Source organism: Tetrao urogallus (assembly GCF_951394365.1).
Source record: "Tetrao urogallus genome assembly, chromosome: 13".
NCBI lineage: Eukaryota > Metazoa > Chordata > Aves > Galliformes > Phasianidae > Tetrao > Tetrao urogallus.
In genome coordinates, this window is record NC_136826.1 from 17,904,295 (window position 1) to 17,925,989 (window position 21,695).

The window sequence follows — 21,695 nt, forward strand, 5'->3', positions numbered from 1 at the left end:
ACTCCCTTGCTGCTGCCAGCTGTCAGGCAGCTCAGCCCCCAGCCCTGTTCTGCAGCAGGAGTTCCCAACACTTTCATTTTTCCCTTTATAAAAGAAGGGTTGTGGCTCATCAATCCATCTCCTCTTTGATTGGGGTACAACCTGAGAAGAAGCTGGTATTGCTACTCAGCATTCTCTTCTTCTTCTTTACAAATGGAAGCTGATTCTCCTGGGACTCCTCATCCCTCACCAGCAGGGAAGCAGCAGTGCTGGGCTTCTTCATGAGCACGTCTTGGTCTGTGATATCTTTCAGGACCTACCAGGAAAGCAAAGATGACAATTTAGGAGTTTGTCACAGCCCTGAGGAAGCCAACCTGCTTGCACTGGAGTTTGAGAGCAGCACATAAAGCTGCCTGATCTGCATCAGAAATTGCCTAATTTATTTTCCAAGGTCAAAACTCTGAAGGATAAAAGTACAGAGAATACACACAAGTAAATGATGCAGTTTACCTGAGGCAAAACTACAGCTGCTGAGGCAGAGCAGCTTAAGGACAGTTACATTTGGACACAAACAGGACCTCGTCCTCATTCCTGGATTCCCAGCCTCCTGCTGCTGAAAGGACAGCCTGACAACAAGTCTGGATGGGGAGCTCAGCACAGTGGCTCTGGCTCCATTCGTGGAAAGCTCGAGTGGCAGCTTTCAGACAGAAACTGAATTCAGCAGACTTACAAATGAAATACAAGCTGGCTTGACAGCTGCAGTCTGCTCAGTATTCTAGCACACATCAACTTCTTTGTCCAACCCCTTCCCCCCTTCTTCCCCACCCAGGTTCATCACTGAACCTAGCAGACATTTCTGACTGCACGCACACTGCGGCGCTCTTTCAGCTGTTTAGAAGAAATGATCACAAAAAGCCTTAGCCAGCACCTTTGTATCTGGAGGGACGAACACGGACTGAAAGAAGGTCCCTCCTGCAGTCACATCAGGGAGGTCTTCCAGTTTGAAGGAACCTTCTGACTCCTTTGCTTGGTCCTCACTCACCGTGGCATCCTGCAGGGCAGCGCTCTGGTCAGCCTCCCTTCCCCAGCCAGCCTCCCTTCCCCACCAACAGCTGAGGAAATACTACAGCTCCCCAAGCCATCTCCTCTCCAGTTCCCAAGTCGTCCGTATTACAGAACGCAGATGCCTCCATCAGCCAACTGCTTTCATGCAAAAGTAATTAAGGAGTTACTATGGAGGTCTCTGCTTCAAATCCCTAAGATCCAGGAGCCAGGCAGATATTTCTAGCAGTTGTTCACAAACCATCCTGATGCCACACTTATTGCTAAAAGCATTAATTACCCCTTCTACTCCTTGCTTGAATGAAGCACTGAATGGTACATGTGCACTCAGGAGGGTTAAGCTGCTGTACAATCTGAAGTGCAAGATAAGAGTTTCATTTACTGAGAGGGAATACAGAAAAAAAAAAAGACAAATTGTTCTCAGATTTGTGGCTGACAGCACTGGGTGGATGTAAGTGGCTCTGGACGCTGCCCAGATTCCTGTATGTGGTGTGAGAATTTCTATATTGCAGTGGAAGACTCCAAACTCTACCATGGATAAAACCACGAATTTCAGTAACATTTACAAAGGCCTCGGAAAGGTTGAGGAGCCCCACGTGTGGGCTGGTACAGAAACTGCTCATCTATCCACCCAGCCTTGCTTTCAGACACCGAATGGTGTTGGCACAGGCAGTTCTCACCTGAAGGCCAGGTTCTCTGTTCCTGCACTTGGTTGAGTCGCAGCTGCAGCCCGCAGTGCAGCCCAGCTTCTGCTTCCTGCAGCCACACTGCCTGTTCCCACAGCGGCCCTTGCAGAAGCACTGAGTAAAAGAAGAGTTTTGTGGAGAAAAGGCTTCAGTGTTCCACAGGCTGTTCCTGGGTTGCTACAGCTGTCAACACCCGGAGTCATTGGAAGGACAGTGACCCCAAACGACCACGAGCCTTTCGTTATTTCACTGCTGGTCTGACTCCTGGGGAAAAACGACTACATCCTTTTCACCTTCAGTATGGGAAATAACAATCTTTGGTCCTCAAGAACCTCACTTCAAGCAAGGGAATCCAGTGCCAGCTGAAGAAGCTAACACAAAGACACTCAGAGGCAAACCACCGCCACCATACCTGGGCCCTCTATCTAAATGGGAGTGAGGCAGTTTAGCTGTTTCATGGCATATTTGAGGAACGTTTCTTCACTAGCTTGGGCACATGAAGCAATAGCAGACTGCACAGCTCAGATGCCAGCAGAGCAGACGCTGCACCCTCACTGCTTTGCTGCACGCCTACTGGATGCTCAGGGATGCAAGTCCCTCACAGATAATCAAGTGAGGAAGGTGACCTTACCCCTGTTATGCTCCTCTTTGTTCCTTTGACTGCTTTTACTGGAACCCACTCTGCATCCTCCTCCTCTGCAGACTCTGAGTCAGAAAACAGCTCTTCCACGTTCATTTCTGGGGTTGATGCACACGGTTTTGCCGTTGTTTGCCGGCGGGTCTTTGGCTGCACACAGAAATCACAGGGCTTGAAGCCTCAGAACACACAGGAGTGGTTTTACACCTTCTAAGTTTCGCAATTAAGTCCCACTGCCACCATCCCCATTCCTCTCAGACAGCTGACAGAGTCACAGGCTTAGAGACCAACTATCAGAGTGGGGAGGGTTATAAACTCAACCAGCTTAAACTGCTAGAGAGTCTGAAAAATGCAGTTGACAAATCAGAGAAATTAACTGCTTTGTGGCACAGTCCTGGCAAAACAGCTTTGTATCATCGAATCTCCTCAGCACTGAGATTCGGACCTTTTGCAGGGCCATGATTACATCTGCTACAACAGGTGCCTCACTCCAGGATTCAGAGTGCCACAGAGAAAACAGTTGGATTACTGAGCAACATTACTGAGCAGTTTTGGGCAAGATAAGGAAATTGTCATGCAGCAGCTTTACTTTGGGTGGAATGTAATCGAAAGAAGAGTCTGGGGACTCGGGTGACACTTGCTGAATGCGACGGAGCTTCTGCCCACTGGCAACTTGGACAAGCAGCAGTTTCTGTGAAGGAAGGCAAAAATTAGCTTTGTAAAATATATTAACCCAACTGCCAACATGCCCTTGCACCCCTTGTGTCCGTACAGATCTCTACCTGTTTAAGAATATCAATTTCCTGGAGAAGTTCTTGGTTCTTCTCACAAACCTCCCTCATTTTCTTCAGCTCTTCCTCCTGTTTGCAAGACGAGATGAAGCCAGCAGGTTTACACAGGGGTGACACACAAATAGGGAAATTTGTTTTTGTTCCAAACTTCCTTGCAGTGTCAGAGGGGTTCCCCATCCACTCTACAACAGGACATCAGCTCAGCATTCCAGGTCAGGGAAATGATTAGAGCTGATATCTCATTTTATGCATAACATGGCCAACACAGTAGGGAGAAGTCAGTTCTCTAAAGCGACCACTGAGGACCGAAAGTTTCCTGTTTCCAAGGCTTACTGGTACATGGGGTGCACCTGGCACTGGTTTTACTTCAGTGCATCACCAAGTATCCCTTCTGCAGGAAGCAAGGAGCCAAGGTACAGCTTGTACCACGCACATGTGATCAAGTTAAAGCTGCTCTGCTTCAGGTATCACAGTGGAGATGTGCTCAAAGAATCTGTGACAGCATTTTGACTCTCCTAACAAAAGGTGCTCTGAGCACAGATGCTTGCATGAGCTGGTCAGACACTGCTGATCTTGAAGAACAGTTGCTATTCAAGCTCCAGTAAGCCTGCATCATTCCTCTTCTGTCTCTTTTTACACCAAATAGTAACAGCATTTATCTTAGCTATAAATGCAAACACCCTCAACAGATCCCTCTGCACGTTCCTCACCCTAAGGATACGATTCCAATTAACAGGTGACCCTTGGGGAAAAGAACAAACATGCACAAGGACTACCTGAAACTCGAGTCTCTCCTGCATCTGTTTCTTCTGCTCATTTAGGGAATCCTCCATTCCTTTCTCTGCTGCTTCTTTTTGCTGGAATTTGCTGACCAGGTACAGAATCTACAAGGAAATTAATACCAGAGACAAAACTGGTGTGAATTCCTAAAGTGACTCCTGGCATCTCAGCCATTAAAGGCCTGAGCAACTTGAGAAAGCAGCTCTGCTACTTCCAGCATTGTTCTGTCCTGATCTGCTTTGTGAGTTATCATGTGCTCCAGTGCAGCATCCTCACTCAGAGCACTGAAAAGTTATTTTATTCAATAACAAGAGACAGAAGATTCCTTGGGCTTTTGTTACCTTACCTGCAAGAGCCTGACAAATTTTGATCATGTAGCAATAGTTCAGCTTCAGCGTGTCCTGACTGCCTTTATCTATAAGCACATCTGGGAACCAGAGTTCCTGAACACAGGGGCTCTCAAGACTCCTGATTTGTGCTTTACCTTTTCCTGGTGCTGTTGTTCCCGCCACAGAAGCTGATTTTGGAATTCAGCCTCCATTTCTATTGCATGGTTTCGCTCTTCCATCAGCAGCTTCTGCATGTCTGAATGGCTGGCCTTGCTCTGCTGGAGGCTGCTCTCCAGTTTGCTTTCCTGGACTTTGGAGGAAACCAGCTGAAAGACAAACGTGAGGTGGTTCCACATTTCACACTGCACTTGGGACAGAAATAATGCAGTCTGAAGGGGAAGCATTTCTGCTTGACAGCCAACCACTCTGAGTAGCAGAACAGCCCCTCAGCAACAAGGGGAATAGATGAGACACCCTGAGCTGGCATCTGAAGGCCAGTATGGAAGTGAGGAACTGGTAACAGGAGATATCAGCCAGTTCTAATCTCCTCTCCTGCTCAGTATTTAAGGGGAGAAGGAACCCCAACAACAAGTGCTCTCCAATATAACTACCTCCATTCTCTTCCTTTAGCCTTCAGGTTTCAGGAACTGCGTTTTGTTTCTGCCATTCAGTTGATTTCTCCCCTGATTTAGGGTCAGCCCAGTTCTTGCTGTCTTCTACTTCCAGTCTTGTTTAAGGTCTCCCACCCCAACACTCACTGCACTGCTTCCAGCCTGGTCTCAGCTAACACTGCCCTTCACTCCGTTCAGATTACTGTCTATTACTCACTGCCTTTCATTCCTGGGTAAGTAGACTTCACCACTAAGAATAAAAGCTCTACAATAGGAAGATTCAGTTTACCTCCCCAAGGAGATACTTCAAAGCACATTTAGCCTCCAGGATGGTTGCAATATTGTCCCAGCGTTGTTTCACACTGTCTCCATTGTCTGCATCTAAGAGCTTCTGCTGCAGGTCTGCTATTTGGGCACTCCTTTGGAAGAGCACAGATTTGAGGCCACAACACAGGGGAGAACACAGGTTAAAAAGCTTATCAGAGTTTTAGACAAATTAGATGAAGTTTATATGCTTGTACTGCGTGGAAATGCAGACTACAGCTGCTGTGCACTACAACAGGGATTCTCTCCTCCCCTCCCATCCACACCTCTGCTTAAAATAAGTTTGCAACAGTCAAAAAGGCTTGCAAACAGCAAGGGACAAAATCTCAGTGACTGAGCAGCAGCCTCAAATAGCTGCATTTTAGAAAAAATTAAGCCAGGAAAAAGCATAGGTTCTTTTTGTTTCATAATTTCAAGGAAAATATTTAATTGCTCTTCTGATTCACAGAACAGTTGTGGACAAAGCAGAAAAAAGCAGCCTTAGGCTGTGGAAATCAGCTTTATAGTACTAGCTTACCTGAGCTCCATCTCAGTCTCCAGGCTTTCTATCTGCTTTGACAAAGAAAGGTCCATCTCTGATGCCTGCAGATCTGTGATGGAGTAGGTTCGCCTCTGGAGAATTGCAGCAAGGCAGAAGAGAGCAGCAGTTTTAGTGATGCATGCAAGGCTGAGCTTTCATTTATGTCCTTCTTGCATTTCAGCAAAAATAGAGATTATTGCAAAGGCCCCCAAGCATTTCTGCAAAGCTTAAATCCCACTGTTCTTTTGCACCAGCAAAATCTTTGAGAAGGGCTGTGAGCAGCTCCTGCCCTTCAGACTCACTGCATTAAGTAGCAGGTTAAGTACATGCTTCCACCACGAGAGGACATTTAAGCAGGCTCTGAGCAACCTTATCTAGCTGTAGATACGCCTGTGCATGGCAGGGGAGTTGGACTAGACAACTATTAAGGGTCCCATCCAACTCGAGAGTCTGTGGCACTAAATAAGAACATTAACCCTTTCCTGTAGTAACATCCAAGTAGGAGTAAGCTATGGCACTTGCTCATCAGCCACTGGTGTGGGACAGGCAGTGTGGCACTTGCTTCTCTTACCCGGAGCTTTGAGGGTGGGTTTTCCCCAGACTCTTTTTTCTCTTTAAGCTGAAGGAGCTCCTGTGCCAAGATCTTTCTGTCCTCCAGAAGGTCTGCAAGGTGTCTGCGAGCCTCTTCAGTACTAACCAGTACCTCTATTTCATTTGCCAGCCAGCTCTGGAGGAAAAACAGTGCAGTGGTTGGTGGCAGTCTCAGCTTCAGGACTGGTTCCTTATCTGAAATGCCTTCACAGCTCTGGATCAAGTTACCTCCCATTAACAGGAAGCAATAACTACGTCCATAACCACCCCAGCAGCACTTCATCACTTGCAGAAGTAGGTTTGCTGTTATTCCTTGGCGTGCACAACCTGTTGTTACCCACCTTCACACGTGCAGCAACTCCTTCCATTCCTCTATTCTGACTCTCCTTCCGTTTATCTGCAGCCTCCCGCTGCTTCTGCAGAGCATCCTTCAGGCGTTTGTTAGCAGCTGCAGCCTGCAAAAGAATTTACACAGAAGCAAAACACTGGTTTATTATTTAACATCTAATGGCTGAAAACATGAGGCACTCACAGTGCAAGCTGGGCTCTGTGACACCGTGAGAAAGTAGGATGATAGAACTGAAACAACTTCACACCTCAGCACAGACTATAGAATCCCTGACATATTTTCATTTGCTACAAGCCTTGCTTTAAAGACAACTTGCTTCCATGCAAGAAGGTAGAAGAAAAGAACCAAAAAAATGGTTCCAGGATTCACTTTTCTATTCAGGCATTGTGAAGGAATTTTGAACTGCAATCCAGTGCACCCAACAGAGCTCACTGTACGCTTTCTAGCTTGGGTGTCTGCAACAAGTTCTCCTCAGGAACTTGCTGCTCAGCAGGGGATAATTTATCCTTTAAGGACTGGACTTAAATCAGAATCCCTCAGGCTACAGGACAGAAGCACAGCATTTTCCCTACGGGCTGCCCCTCTTTCTCCCTACTTACATACCACCAAATGCTGCTGGGACGTTTCTGCACATCCCATCACAACCTCCAAACACCCTGTGCAGGCATCTGGAGCCAGCCAGCAGTTTCTAGCAGACAATGGCTCCTCACCTCTTCTGTTTTGCGCCGCAGGACATTGGCCTGCTTCTGAAAGTCTCGCTCAAGCTTCAGCAGCTCGTACTGCCTCTTGCGATCCTGCAAAGAAACACATCCAAGGGGCAGGAAGTTGTGTGTCATCTTAACAGCAGTGGCCAACTGCACACTTTGATAGAGAACAACAAATACAAGTGCTTCATGACAGGGATTCCATTGATCCTTGCAGGCTTAAAGTCACGCACTGCTGTTAACAGTCAGCTGTGAGGCTGAGAGCAGAAGGGCTCCACACTTCCCACCAAAAGGGTTTAGGAGCCTGGAGGCTGTAAGAGACTGCAAGTCACAAGCTTAAAACGTAGCATCCCTGAGCACTGGGGGGTAAACTTTTTGTATTAAGATCTCCTGTGAGACCAGAAATCAAATGGTGTGATGTGGTATATGTAAGCATGCTCTTCATTAGACTTGGACAGTACAAGCCAGATGGATTTAACTGACTCACTATTCACTGCAGACTGAATATTCCTTTGAAAGCTTGAATACTCCTATTTTGCAGCCAAACCTTATGACTTTAAATACTTAAAAATATAAATATTTTTGTCTTTTGCTGTGGAGCTGAATGACAGCTGTTGATAGCTTTAAGTTCTCCAGACACAAGCACGAGAGTCCTTTCACAGCTGGTAAAAGGTGGCAACCATATAAACTGTTTTGTAATCTTCAAAGCATTCCCCAGGTGTTTTTCCAGATGCTTGTAAATTCAGTAAAGCCTCACAGCAAAGGCATGAACGATTTGTTTCGCTCTGAAGAGGTACAGTTTGGAAGCTTATTGTTTGCTCACCCGTTCTTTCAGCTGGATCACTTCCTTGTTCTTCTGCTGTTTCCACTGCCTAAATTTCTCAGCATCCTCTTTCATCTGGCGCATCAGCTGCACCCGTTGGTTTTTCATTTCCTAGGAAATACAGAGGGCTGGAAGAATCGTCCAATGTTTCCACTCTGGGTAGTTTCAGCCCACATTCCCATGCTGTGGGTTGACAGATACGATTACCAGGAGTGGGCAGAAAGCATTACAATATGCAGCTCTCTAAGGATGCTTTCAAAGTGCTAAACCCCAGGAATTCATTTTCAAGCCATAAAGGGGAAAGGAAAAAAAACAAAAGCATGCATGATGTGACACAAATCAAACTTGACTAAGCCGGCAAGCTATCAGAAAAGGTAGAAGACACTTCTGGCTTCTTCTATTCCTCCATCTCACAGTTGCCTCCCTATTGCTTTGCACCAGGGACAGAGATCAGGTAGCCAAAAGAACTTTGCCAGAAGACTGGCATTTTCTGCTTTATTAGACTGAGAACATCAGCATCTTCTGCCTGGAAGCCACTTTATCTAAACTGGGGCAAGCCTGACAACTGCTGGGGTTACTTACCCTGATCTCCTGGTTCAGTTTGGAGACCGTGCGTTCTGTTGACTCCTTCAGCTTTAGGAGCCTTGCTTGTTCATGCAGCTTTTTCTTCAGCTCATTAATTTGCCCTTCCAACTCCTGAAGCCTTTTCCGACGCCGTTCACTCAGCCTGTGAAGGAGCCACACTTCAGTCACAGACCCCTGATTACCGTGACTCTCAAACAAGTATTCTCAAAAGTATTCTGGCAAACAGATTTTTTTTTCCTCCCCAACCTCACAGCATAGCCTGCCAAAGATGCCTGCAGTGTTTGCAGTCACTCATTAGCACGTCACACTACCATGGATGAGAGGTGCACTTAACCCTGTGCTTCTATCAGAATAAGAGCTTTGCCATGCAGCAAGTGAGGCTAAAGCAATGAATTTTCTCAGATGCATTAACACAGATTTCAGTGCTATAAGGCACGCCAGCTTGTGCAGTCACACATACTTGGCTTGGTTGACATCCTTCTTCGCCATGCTCAGGGCAAGGATCAGCTCCTCCTTTTCTTTTTGCAAATTGCCAACTTCTAATTCCAGATCCTTGATGTTAGTCTACAGAGACAGAAGCAGTAAGGCTCCCAGTAACGACCTGAATCCCCCCTCCTAGAGGGGAAGCTCTAAGACAGGACGCCCTGGAGAACCATGTTTCTTCCAACAGACTGTGGGACATTTCCTAAAACCAGCACATCTGAAACTGCAGTCAGTGCACAAAGCCATTGCAGCATCAACTAACAGTTAAAAAGGAACAGTTTCAGAGAAGGGAGATCCCACCACAGCTTGTGACAGGGGAAGCCAGATCAGCTAGCTGCACTATGATGTTTAATAACAATAAGTAGTGCATGTGGGCTTCGTATGGTCAAGTAAATCTTGAAGAAAAAAAAAGAACCTGCTTTACATTAAACATCCAGTGGCTAATCTTTATTTCAGGGAAAAGATCATCTTCTGCTGGACTGCTTCTAGATAATCAGACATGGTTTCTCCCCATTCTCTGCTGACCTACAGTCAACATCCTCCCATGCCCAAGAGGGCAATGGCCAAAACTTAAAGAGACTCAGAAACACGCTCATGGAAGGTAGATCTTCAGTGTGCAGTGGACACATTAATAACAAAAACAAAACTTCTACACCCTTAAAGGAGCTACTTGTGAAGGAATTTACCTGGTACTGGGACTGAATGGGCTCCAACTGACTGTCATTCTGTGTCATTTTTTTTGCAAGTGCCTCTTTCAGAGCCAGGGCTTTATTCAGTTCAGCCAATTCCTTAGACATCTGTGCTTGACGGAGGGCATGCTGTGTGGTGAACTCATCTGAGGACCTCTTGGTAACCTGGCCTGTTTCTCCTTCCTGGAGAAGACACAGCAATGAGTTGGAATGGCCAACCTGAAGCTCTTTGACAACAATTCGTTTCCACAGAACAAATTAGTTTTTACATTAAGAAAAACAGGTATTCATTAATGAGAACAGGTTACTGAACTGGAATTGAGTGAATAAGGATGAAGAAAAGCAGTACACACAAAGGTGACACATCATCCACAGTTACTTGAATCAGAGGAGTAGCAAAAAGACAGATTAGAGAAGAGCAATAGAGCAAAGATATGCCACTGGTGAGACTGTGCTACAGGCTAAGGACTCCCCTCACTTACTCCTGTAGCATCCTGTTCAGAGTTTGCCATCTCTGCAGCAGCTTCCACTGAGGCAGCACTCTCACTCTATATAAGAAAAAAGAGAAGAAAAGTATAAAGGTGGGAAATTAAGATGAAGTTAATAGCAGCTTTTTGGTCTATAACAGCAAAGTCAGTTACCCTCCTCTGCCCAGCAAGCTATCTCTGGGAAGAGGACGTCTTTGACTTGCTTCTTTTTACAGTGAGCAGCCTCCCCCTCCTGTCAAGGCATTCTGCCTTGTTCCCCAGACACAAGAGCAAGGAACGTGGGGCAGGAGGGAAAATATCTAGTAAGGTAATACAGAAGTTCTCAATTAGACAAAGATCTGGCAACTTCTATAAAGCCATTCCAGGTTTCTGCAACTGGGGCTGCCCATTAAGCTACCAGATTTTTAATTCAGCTTTCAGTTTTTGGATTGGAAATCCACACTGCTCTCCCAGTCATTAGATTCTTTAATGGAGGCTCTCATCTCCTTGACTTGCATTCTGCCAGGACATGCAGACACTTGAGCACAAGTGGCCCTTCTGTTGCATTAAAAGCACAGAATGGAGCTCATTTGGAAGTGGGCATCTAGAGCCATTGAATAGCTTTAATACCTGGGCTCCCTAAGGGAGGCTCCTGCTGCAGCAGGTTGACCAGGTGGGAATTCTGCGTTTGCCAGGCAGCTTCACTAACAAAACCCTTCTCTCCTTGAATTTGGCCTCACCTGGAGCTGAGCCAACACCTGCTGCAGATTATGGATCACCTCCACGCTTTCCTTCAGTTCCTCATCTTCCACAGACTCCACCAGCTTCTGGAGGTCAAGCTTGCATCTGCAAAGCAGACACAGGAATAAGTCCTCAAGTTTTACTCGGCAAGTTTGTGTCACACACCCCAGTAAGTGTGAAATTTTCCCATAGAATAAACAAACGAGCTCTGGATCAACAAATGGATGGCATTCTGTCGATCCCAACAAGGATATTTAATGCTGCAGGACATCCCTCAGCACGAGTAGGCTGGGGTAACAGACTTACACAGCATGCTGCTGAAGTTGCTCTAGTTTGGCAGTCATCTTCTCATTCTCTTGTTCTGTCTAAGAGAAAACAGAATTACAGTGAATTGCAGGAAGTGCAATGTAAAGGTAAGAAGCCAATGGACTGGCAGCAAAAGACACACTACCAGTCTGTGGCAAATCAAGACACTGAAATGTCTTCCACAATTACTGTGATTACCTTGTTTAGATCCAACATCTATTTTGGCAGGTGTATACAAAGCAATGAATTAACAAAGAAGAAGGAAAAACAGGAGAGAGTGGGAGTTCAAAAGCATCTTTAAAACATTAAAGCAGCAGGAGCTGAAAGAGTCCTGTTTCCTTCTTCTCCTGCAGTCTCCAGATCTTCAGGCCTTGACAGATTCCAGAAGACTTTTGGTTCTGACTACCCAATAGCTAAAGACCTGAGATAAATGCGTGTGGAACTCTAAAGAGACTGCTAACATGTCATTAGTGCAGCAGTTACTATTGATCAATCTTCAGCTAAGGGAAAAATCACACAAATCAAGGCTCTCGCCAGGAAACTGAGCCTCACCAGAATGATCCTTTCCAACATCTGTGCTGTCTGACCAACAGCTTCACTCAGCCCTCTGCTCAGCTTCTCATTCTCCTCCTTCAGCGACTGGTTCTTCTCCATCAGAGACTGCAGGTTCTCTGAAGGCTCCATGCTACTGAAATACCAAGGAACCATTTTGTGAGCATGACTTCACCAGAGGTTTTGTAATAGCACTGAAACTGCCTCCAAGTTTCTTAAATAACTTACAGCTAGTACAGATTATAGCAGATGAATAGAAAAATTGGAGGAAGACTAATCTGAATTCAAAGTCTCTGAGGAATTCAGGGTATTGAAAGCAGACACTTGCAAGAAAACACCCTTTTAAAATAGTAACATTGCTTAACCAACACTAAGTCTGTAAACTGCATTTGGATTTTAAAATATATTCAGGAGAAAACACCCACACAGTCCAAACTCCTCCTTTTGCTTTGTGCTTTTACAAACAGTGGAGATGGAGATTCCTAATTTTTAGTGCTGAAAGGGGGAGGAAGAATGGATGGGCCTGAGAAAGGCATGCAGGAGTACAGTGCCTAGTTTCTCTTTATTTCCCATAACTGATTTTGGCCATCATTTACACTGTGAATTCATCTACAAAGCTTACTTGATAGACACTGGGAGAGTCCCTCCATGGGCCTGCAGCAATAAAACCTGTAGCTGTTGTACCTAGAAACACAAACAAACAGTGCTTTCAAGCCTCTCTTACAGTAGCTGGACAGCTGAAGGAACATAACTAAGAACCTCTGAGCGAAAATGAGTCACTTTCCAGAGTGAAAGCTCCACAGCTGTGCTTTCACTGCTTCCTGAGGGATCACATCTCTCCTGCAGGAAGCAATTTTCTCCCCTTGCCTCCCAGGAGAGCTCAGGTGGCAGCACACCACCTCACCTGCAGGCTGTCCTGAGCACAGCGTCAGACCCCAGTGACCCAAAGGGAAGCTCTCACACCTTGCTGAACCAGTGCTGTTGCTCCATTACAGGAGAGACCCCAGGCTAATGGACAGGCAAGCAAAACGTCAGTCACTGTTACTGTTTTGCTGTCACGTGGAGCAGATGCTGCAGAATCACGAGCAGCTTCCACATGCCCTCCCTACAGCACTTACACTCCATCTCAAGAGATGGAGGAACACATACTGAGTATTTTCCATGCTTTGTGCAGCTGCCCTATCTCTGTGCTGCTATTTACTGAGCTGATTACCAAAAGGACAGATCTATTCTTGCCACATGAAGAAAGCAACCGATACCTGCTGCTTTAGATGATGCAGCTCGGCTGCCTGGGGATCAACGTTGACAATTGGTTTGTTTTTTATTTTTCTTGCCCTGTCAGCATAGCGCAGAGTATTCAGAGTTTCTTCTAGATTGGAATCTGCTGGGCTCACACAGGCAATCATCAGAGTGTGGCTGTTACCACCCAGAGAATCTGAGAAGGAAAACAGGACACCATCAACGCTCAGTGAATTGTTTCTTTTGGTACTTTGTTATTTAAATTGCACCCGTAGATTTAGGCTGTGTCATTATCTGTCTCTTACCTTGCAGTAATCTTGTTAACTTGGAGTCTCTGTAAGGGACAAAACCACCCTTTTTATTTTCTTCACCAAGAGCACTAATTACATTCCCCAGGCAGAGGAGACCTCTGTTAATGTTGATACCTGTGCACAAACAAATGATGGTGAGTAGAGCCACCTCAGTAGCTACAAGCCACTCAGTTCCTGCCTTGCTTACAAAGCACAGGAAGGTTTACTCAAAAAGTGCATGCATTAAAAATATTGAAATGTTTTCTTTTCCTGACAAGGACTCAATTTATGAAGTTGAATTTTAGCAGCCAAGCCATTTCATTTTCCTACAGACCTTCTTTCAGCCGGTCTCCTTCAGCTTTGGTCTTCTTTTGCCTCTCAGATCCAGCAAGATCAACCAGGTGTAGCTTGGAGTGAAAACTGCTGTTCCTATGGCAGAAACAGACCATCTTACTTGCTGAAGTAAACGTAAAGTTGGGAAAGAAGCAGTCCAGTGGTTACTACACTTGAGCTACAGAGCTTAGAAATGTACCTGTTATCAGAGGCAGTTTAAATAGAAGGACTGCCTCAAGAATAGCTCAGCTGAGCTACCAGGAGAATGTGATTTCAGTAAGTATGGCTCCTGGCAGCTGTGGGATGACTTACTTGTCATTTTTCTTCTTCTGATCAATGCAAATGGTGAAGATTGCATGGGACCGTGAGGACTGGGAGTTCATTGCTGTGGAGGCCACAGTTCTGGAATTGTTCCCTTGCTCTAGACAGGATACAGTGTCTCGTGCACAGGTGACATTTCTTTCTGTTAACCCCACAATCTGCATCCAGAAAGAAAGCATCATTTATCTTCTTCTTCCTCTTCACCTCTAACTTTCTGCATCACAAACATTATCTTCAGTGTACCTGGGCATCCACAAGCATCACAGTCTCAATTCGAGACAGAGGTTTGGTATGGACCCCCCAGAGAAAGTTTGTACTGGGGTTTAAGTCCTTTATCTCTCACCCATCAGGTTTCTACATGCAAGCGTAGCCCTACTGGCGTTACATTTTAAGTAAGCATAAGGAGCATCAAGAGCTCAGCTGGAAGAAGCTGCAGCGATTTCCTACGCACTCATATAAAGTAGTACTCAGACTGAGTGTGGTTTCACTGAAACATTTGTCTGCAGTGACACTGCCTCAAACTGCTTCTGACAGCCCAACAGACCTTTATGCCTCCCTTAGGATCCTCCCGTATGCTGATTTGTGAAGACCGTTCTCTCGAGGAACACAGGAGGTCTAGAACATCCTCATTGTAGATCTGAAAGCATCAGAACAGCAGTTGAGAATTAGCAGCTTTTGGAGGAAGCAATTTGCACAAAGAATGATGCACAACTACACTGAAACCGGGGCTAAATTCCCGTGATGGTGCTCTCATCTTACTTTTAGAGGAAGATATCCAGCACTCAGACAAGATTTATGCAGTCTGACGTGGACCTGCCTTGTTAAAGAATCACCTTATCTGCAGTTCGTGCATTTATAACAGTTTGATAATCAAAACCACATTTACCTCCAAATAGGAGACTTTGAGGACAAATTCCCAATCCTGCCTCTGCTCTTTCATCTCAAACAGCAGCTTGATTACACGAGGGATGACCCCCATGCTGGGATCATGCTCCTGACTGGCAGTGTAAGTACCTCCCATAGAGTATGTTTTTCCAGACCCCGTCTGTCCATAGGCCAGGACTGTGGCATTGTACCCTGAGGGAACAAAGGACGCCCAGATCAGATGTTGGAGCAGAAACCAGAACAAACCTCAACAAGAACAGCAGCACTCCAGGAAAAGCAACTCACTGTTGGTTTATACAACTTCCACGCACAGATGAGGTTTACAGAATCACAGAACGGCCCAGGCTGGAAGGGACCTCAAAGATCACGAAGCTCCAACCCCCTGCTGCATGCAGGGCCACCAACCTCCACATTTCACAGCAGCCCAGGCTGCCCAGGGCCCCATCCAACCTGGCCTTGAACACCTCCAGGGATGGACGGGGCATCACAGCCTCTCTGGGCAGCTGTTCCACACCTCACCGCTCTCAGAGGAAATAACTTAACTTTAACAACATTAAGAAGTAGATTGAATGAAAAGTATTTTAAATAACCAGTTCTTTAAAAACTAACAAACAAATTTGCTCTGTTGCTTCACTAGAGCCAGGATGAGCATTGGTTAGCATGCAGACCCTCCCCTCTTGCACGTGCATAGTGGGTCATGAGATGAAGATTTGTTGTTTTCCTTGTGAATGCTCCTGACCTTTTTTGGGGGGGGGGGGCGGCCCCCCAAGGCCATTTCTTCTTGCCCTGTGGCCATTTAATCACCTCCCTGCCAAATGTCCTCAGGCTGTTCTCAAACCCTTATCTTTATGGCCTTCATCCCCCTCACTATCCCAGACCCAGTGTCTGCCATCTCTTATTTTCTAACAAGCTCTACATTTCTGCTTCTATAAACCATCTCTATTCCCCTTCACCCCCCTTGTTCTCAGTCACTGTGAAGCCTTTTTGCCTTTTCACTTTCACTTGTGGGGCCCTTCTCACCTTTCAATTCCCCCCTTTTCTTTAATCTAGCAGGATTTCCACCTGCTACATTACTCCTCCTAAGCCCCACTTCCCACCTTTTGCCTTAACTCATGTCTCTTCCATACCTCCTACTCCCTTCTAGTATTGCAGCATGCACATAGAATACCTCAGCTGTTCACAGGTAAGGCCCACCAACAGTACCAGTACGATGCATGCCAAGAAAAGCCACCTTAACCATCCTAGATTCAGTAATCAGCTAGTAGATCTGTTTCCCAGTCGTGTTATTGATACTTGTCCTATGCAGGACTTCTGTTTGCTCCCAGATTTTCCTTACATCTGTTCTCATCTATTCTTATTTATGTAAGCACAGAGCTTATTTATTATTGCACACACCCGTCCTTTAGCTGTTAATAGATCTAATGCCATCCTGTTTTGGAGTACTGCTTCGGACAAAGAGGATGCCTCCTCTTGGATTGAGTCTGTTGTGGTGTTTTCTACTGTTTGTAGAGTTGCAGAGATCTTCACTGTAGCCTTTTCCTGCTGAGCTACTCCTAATACCGGGAGCAGGGCTCCCACAAAGCTATGGTATGCTGTATTATACCTTACCACCAGGTTATTCACCTTTTTAACCCTCCTTGGATTTTGATACTGGCTCCAAATAGTTCTCACTATGCCTGCTGGCAGTTTGAGCTCTCCCACCTCTGCTCAGCCACCAGAAACCTTCACCCAATTGACACCTGCTTATCACATTACTTCCATTATGATATTGATGCCCACTAATGAGAATGTTATTATTTTCCTTAATAGCAGCCATCGTTGAGCATAGAAATGTAAGGTTGATCCAAATAGAAGGGAGAAGAGTAACAATCACACGTTTAATAATAACAAATAAATCTAACACAAAACATAGCGCTACTGCAACCAAAATACAAAATGTAACAGCACACAGCATCAACTTGCCACAGACACCAGCCTGCGTACGCTGCAATAAAGAAAGTTAGTAACCAACTCATCCTTTCCTTATGAGTTTAACTTTTAACAGCAGGCTTCCCTTGACAGACCGAGCAGTTCCTCAGCATCTTGGAATAGCCTCCTACACCAACACTGCAGTTACTGCGGCTGAGGGGAGGAGACCGACCTTTGAAGATGTCCCGCACGAGCGAAGCGACGGCGGTGTTGAAGACCTCCTCCTGCCCAACCGACGGGTCGAACACGTAGTCGTAAGTGAAGGCCTTGTCGCTCCCCACGATCACCTGCGGCTCCCCGGGCACGAAGCTCAGGCACGTCTGGCAGCCCTCGCTCGTCTCCTTCGGCACCAGCGGGCGGCAGCGCAGCGCCACGCGCACCGGGATCCCCTTCTCCTCCTCCCGCATCGTTCCGGGCCGACTCGGAGCGGGCTGAGAGCTCGGAAGGAGCCCGCGAAGCTCTGGTCAGGCCCCGCGGCAGCGCAGAGCGGCCCACAGCCCTCAGTGCCGCCCCGCCGGATCGCAAATGGCGGCGCCCCAACCGCCCGCTTTCAAACCGGTGCCGCGCGCCGCTCCGCCAATCACGGGGCTCACATTATCACCGCGCGCCGCTCAGCCAGTCACGGGGCTCTACGTCATCATCGCGCGCCGCGTCGCGTGAGAGGCGGGGCCGAGAGAGACCGAAAGGGCGCGGCGCGGCATGGAGGGCCGGCTGCCCTACGATGATTTCCCGGTGGTCTTCCTGCCACCCTACGAGAGCCCGCCCGCATGGGTGCCGCCGCACGAGGTGAGGGAAGGCTCCGAGGGGGGGGGTCCGGCTCGGCAGGGCTCAGCTCGGGGCAGCGCCTCAGGCCCGCCGCTTTGTTTTGCAGAGGGTTTATCACCCCGACTATAACAACGAGCTCACCCAGTTCCTGCCCCGCACCGTCGTACTCAAGAAGCCGCCCGGGGCGCAGGTGAGGCTGTGGGACCCCGCTGCGGCCCTGACCGGGTCCCTCTTGACCTCGGTGTGGCCTTTTTTCCTGTTGAATTCACGTTGTTTTCCCTAAATTGGCAAAGCTGTGAGGGACCGATAAGCTTTGACTGAGTGCCAGAGAGCACGTAGAGGGGAAGCCTGGATGGTCAGTAGAAACTGGTGAGATGCTGGAACAGCTGTCTAGAGAGGCTGTGATGCCCCGTCCATCCCTGGAGGTGTTCAAGGCCAGGTTGGATGGGGCCCTGAGCAGCCTGGGCTGCTATGAAATGTGGAGGTTGGTGGCCCTGCTTGTGGCAGGGATGTCGGAGATTCATGATCCTTGAGGTCTCTTCCAACCCGAGCCATTCTATGATTCTGTGGTGCTGAGCCTGGCAGGGGAGGGGGACTGCTGCCCTGATGGGAGTGCTGCGTGTGGAGGAGGGAGACAGCCATAGGGAATGACAGTGTCTTGTGAGAGGAGCTGGTAAAGGACAGGCACAAGAGGACAACCCTGTGGGCACTGGGGGTGGGATTGCCATAGAAGTGACGTTTCACTGCTGATCTGGTTTGTCTCACAGCTGGGCTTCAACATCCGGGGAGGAAAGGCCTCACAGCTGGGAATCTTCATCTCTAAGGTGTGTTTGTGCTCTCTCTGTGTTCTGTTCTGTCTGTTCTCTTGGGTGTTGCTGAGCCAGCTGGGTGTGCGTGGAGGCTGTCATCTGCCTTTGGATGAGTCTGCAGACTCAGAGCTGTAATCTGCCACTTTCCAGGTAGCACGCAGGCAGTGCTGCACCATTTTCTTACCCCTCCCTAGCCTGCAGGGAGCACTGCAGTCCCTGTTCTCCACATGACCCCCCACCCTGTGTGAACACGCTGCATGGACACGCTATGCAAGCTCTCGGACCTGCAGTACTGACCAAAGAGTGTCAGCACTGCTGCATCTGCTCTGCCCTTTGCAGGTGATCCCTGACTCAGATGCACACAGAGCTGGGCTGCAGGAAGGAGATCAGGTGCTGTCTGTAAATGATGTGGATTTCCAGGACATCGAGCACAGCAAGGTGAGAACTTCTGCTCCCCAGCATGTGCTCTCCCAAACAGGAGGAGGAGAAGTGGTGCATATACCTTCTCCTTCAGTAGCTCAGCTGGGGGCACTGTGTAACTGCACTGCTGTTTCCCATCCTCCAGAACAGTTTGGGCATTGATCAACTTTCTGCTTTCAGGCTGTGGAGATCCTGAAGACAGCCCGTGAAATCACCATGCGTGTGCGTTACTTCCCTTACAGTAAGTGCCTGCTAGCTCCAAATCATTTCTCCTTGGGCAACAGACTGCTCTGCATCCCTGCTGATTCACCTGGGCTTAGCAGTGATGAGTCTGAAATTGTAGGTGTTGTCACACAAGCAGTCTTCATTTTAGAAAACACTGGTCTTTGATTTGGGGATCAGAAAAGTTATCAAATGAAAACAGCAGGGAGTAGCTTCAACTGCTCATGCATAGAATCTTGTAGAGCAGGACTTAAGAAAACAGTGCTAAAAGCTGAGATGGTTTCTCATGGAAGTGTACAAGAACCTGCTTATCCTTCAGTTAACACAGGAACTAGTTCTGTTGCTAGCGGACCTATGCTGATGTAGATAAACATTGCCTGTGTTTTCATTCCATCTCTCTAAGGATGTTTGAATATTGCCAAGAGGCAAAAACTTTTTAGCTATTGATTTCTGAACCCATAATGCCCAGAAATACTCACGGGAAGAAAGGAGGAATGGGGAAAGGTCAAATGAAGCCGAACAAGGATTCTTCATAAAATTGGAAACTGACCCTTAAATATAAGTATAGAAAATTAAGCAGTGAGGGAAGAGAGGGCTTTAAAATGAGCACTGAAATAACTTGAAACAACTAGCTGAAATGCAAACGTGCTATTTTAAAACCAGCTGCTACCTATGAAGGCAGTAAACAGCTTCTATTAATGAAGTATAAGCAGAATTTGTTTTCTTGTAACAGCTTGGCTAGTTTCTTCTCACCATCAGCAACTGCTCTCGTGCCCCTTCAGCCTTGCCTTCTTTTTCCTGTCCAGATTACCAGAGACAGAAAGAAAGAACTGTTCACTAGTAGGCAGCTGTCTGTGGCGTCCTCTCTGGAGGAACTGTCCTGCAAGAAACTCTCCACTACCTTTCCTCAACATCTGAGATGACGTATTAAGTTTCAGTTGTCACTGGAGGCACAACTGCACAGGTGTCAGCTCTGCTTCCTGCTTGAAGGAACACCACAGCCTATTTAGCTGGAGGATGGATGGGGCTTCAGTCTGTTCTGGAACTGGATGATGAAACAAGTTGGCAGTGCTGGCATGAAAGTGGGTACCGGGGGGCAGCTTGTCCTGCCAGACCTGTGCTTCTCTTCTAGTAGGATACAACTTAAAAGGAACGCACTGCTGGTTCAGGATCCAGCCCCTGTTGCTAGGATGTAACTCCAGGAGTGCCCGAGTGCACTTCAGCAGAGCGTGGCCTTCTCTAAGAGATCAACCTGTTCACTTCTCTGGTGACATGAAGTCCTTTCCTTCTCCACTATTCTACCTCTGCTCTACACTACTGGGTTTGCTTGACACTCAAACGGGAGTAAAATCCAGTCAAACTCAATGCACAACTCTAGCTGCACTAGTCTGCTGAGGCACGTGCGTACCTTGTTGCTGCTCATCCACCCCTGAGATACAGGACCAAGATGCTCGGAGCATGTTTCTAAACTGCAGTAGCACATAGTCAGGTTCCCTCACGTGCAGCGCTTGCACTGTTAAAGTTTCACTTACTGAACTTGCTTCCTTCACTTGGCACAGCCCCATCCCTTGCAGGTGCTCCCCTTAGAGCTCCCTGCCACTTTGAGGTAAACTTCTCCCTTTTCCTCTGCCTTGGGTTTGTTCTCTCCTGCTGGGACAATTCACTCTCCTGCTGCTGAAATGGTGATATGGTAGCTGTTCTACTGAGAAAATGGACAAAGCCTGCTGTGCCTTGTGCTGGGAGGGCACAGATGAAAACACTACAGTTTATCAGCAAAGCTGGGCACAAACGTAGGATAGCGTCATACTGTAAATGGTTTTAGGACAGCCCTTGCTCTGGCTTTCTACATGGTGTTTTCCACTTACTGTAATAACTGAAATAATAAAACTAGTACAGCAACCAGACTTTGTCTTATTCTCACTCAGGAGGTCTCTGAAGGGTTTGTTGCCACCCTCAGCGCTCCCTTGAGGAAATGCGTGGCTCCAATTGCCTTTTCAGCCTGCAGGAAGAATGCAGGGAACCCATACCAGGTGCAGCCTTATTATAAGGGTGTTTTTCCTCTGACTGTGATGGAAGTCAGCCTGTGATTAGTTTGGAGTGGCATTTCAGTGCTGCCAGAAAGAAGGGCTGCAACAGGATTTGTCTGTGTTACATCACTTGAGACAGCTAGGAGCAGCAGCCCTAACGCAGCTTCAGCTCTGCCTGCTAGATTCGCCTTAGCTGAAGTAGAATTAAAAATGCTAGGAAAAAGACCTTCAGCTACACAAGTCAGTTTTTCTATCAGGGAAATAAGCATCCAGGCCCACCCACTGTAATACCATGAGAAGTAAAGTAAGAGGTCTTCTATGGAAATGCAGAGCACGTATGCTTCCAGTCTCACACCAGCTTTACAAATTACAACAAGATGACGTTTCATTTTGCTCTGTCTTCCCCT

At 47.1% G+C, this 21,695-nt stretch overlaps 2 protein-coding genes across 3 annotated transcripts; one reads left to right on the plus strand and one right to left on the minus strand.

Moving 5' to 3' along the window:
* Positions 1–109: 109 nt before the first annotated feature.
* KIF4A (kinesin family member 4A) lies at positions 110–17,452 on the minus strand (the record flags this gene model as incomplete). The annotated part of the gene is made up of 29 exons (XM_079541988.1): positions 110–295; positions 908–1,030; positions 1,722–1,841; positions 2,359–2,514; positions 2,954–3,055; positions 3,147–3,224; positions 3,932–4,039; positions 4,420–4,590; positions 5,165–5,294; positions 5,717–5,811; positions 6,291–6,446; positions 6,652–6,765; positions 7,370–7,453; positions 8,187–8,297; positions 8,769–8,913; positions 9,232–9,335; positions 9,941–10,126; positions 10,426–10,491; positions 11,151–11,256; positions 11,458–11,516; positions 12,010–12,145; positions 12,632–12,693; positions 13,269–13,444; positions 13,554–13,673; positions 13,873–13,967; positions 14,184–14,350; positions 14,737–14,829; positions 15,079–15,269; positions 17,218–17,452. The coding sequence occupies 29 exons, from the start codon at positions 17,450–17,452 to the stop codon at positions 110–112; spliced, it is 3,675 nt and encodes a 1,224-aa protein (XP_079398114.1).
* A 286-nt stretch (positions 17,453–17,738) lies between these two features.
* On the plus strand, positions 17,739–20,102 carry PDZD11 (PDZ domain containing 11; the record flags this gene model as incomplete). Of its 2 annotated transcripts, XM_079541884.1 has the most annotated exons (6): positions 17,739–17,831; positions 17,917–18,000; positions 18,578–18,634; positions 18,959–19,057; positions 19,220–19,280; positions 20,068–20,102. In XM_079541884.1, the coding sequence occupies 6 exons, from the start codon at positions 17,745–17,747 to the stop codon at positions 20,100–20,102; spliced, it is 423 nt and encodes a 140-aa protein (XP_079398010.1). The 2 variants fall into 2 exon arrangements, with proteins under 2 accessions (XP_079398010.1, XP_079398009.1); XM_079541883.1 differs by lacking the exon at positions 18,578–18,634 and having other exon boundaries at positions 17,745–17,831.
* Between the last annotated feature and the right edge of the window lie 1,593 nt (positions 20,103–21,695).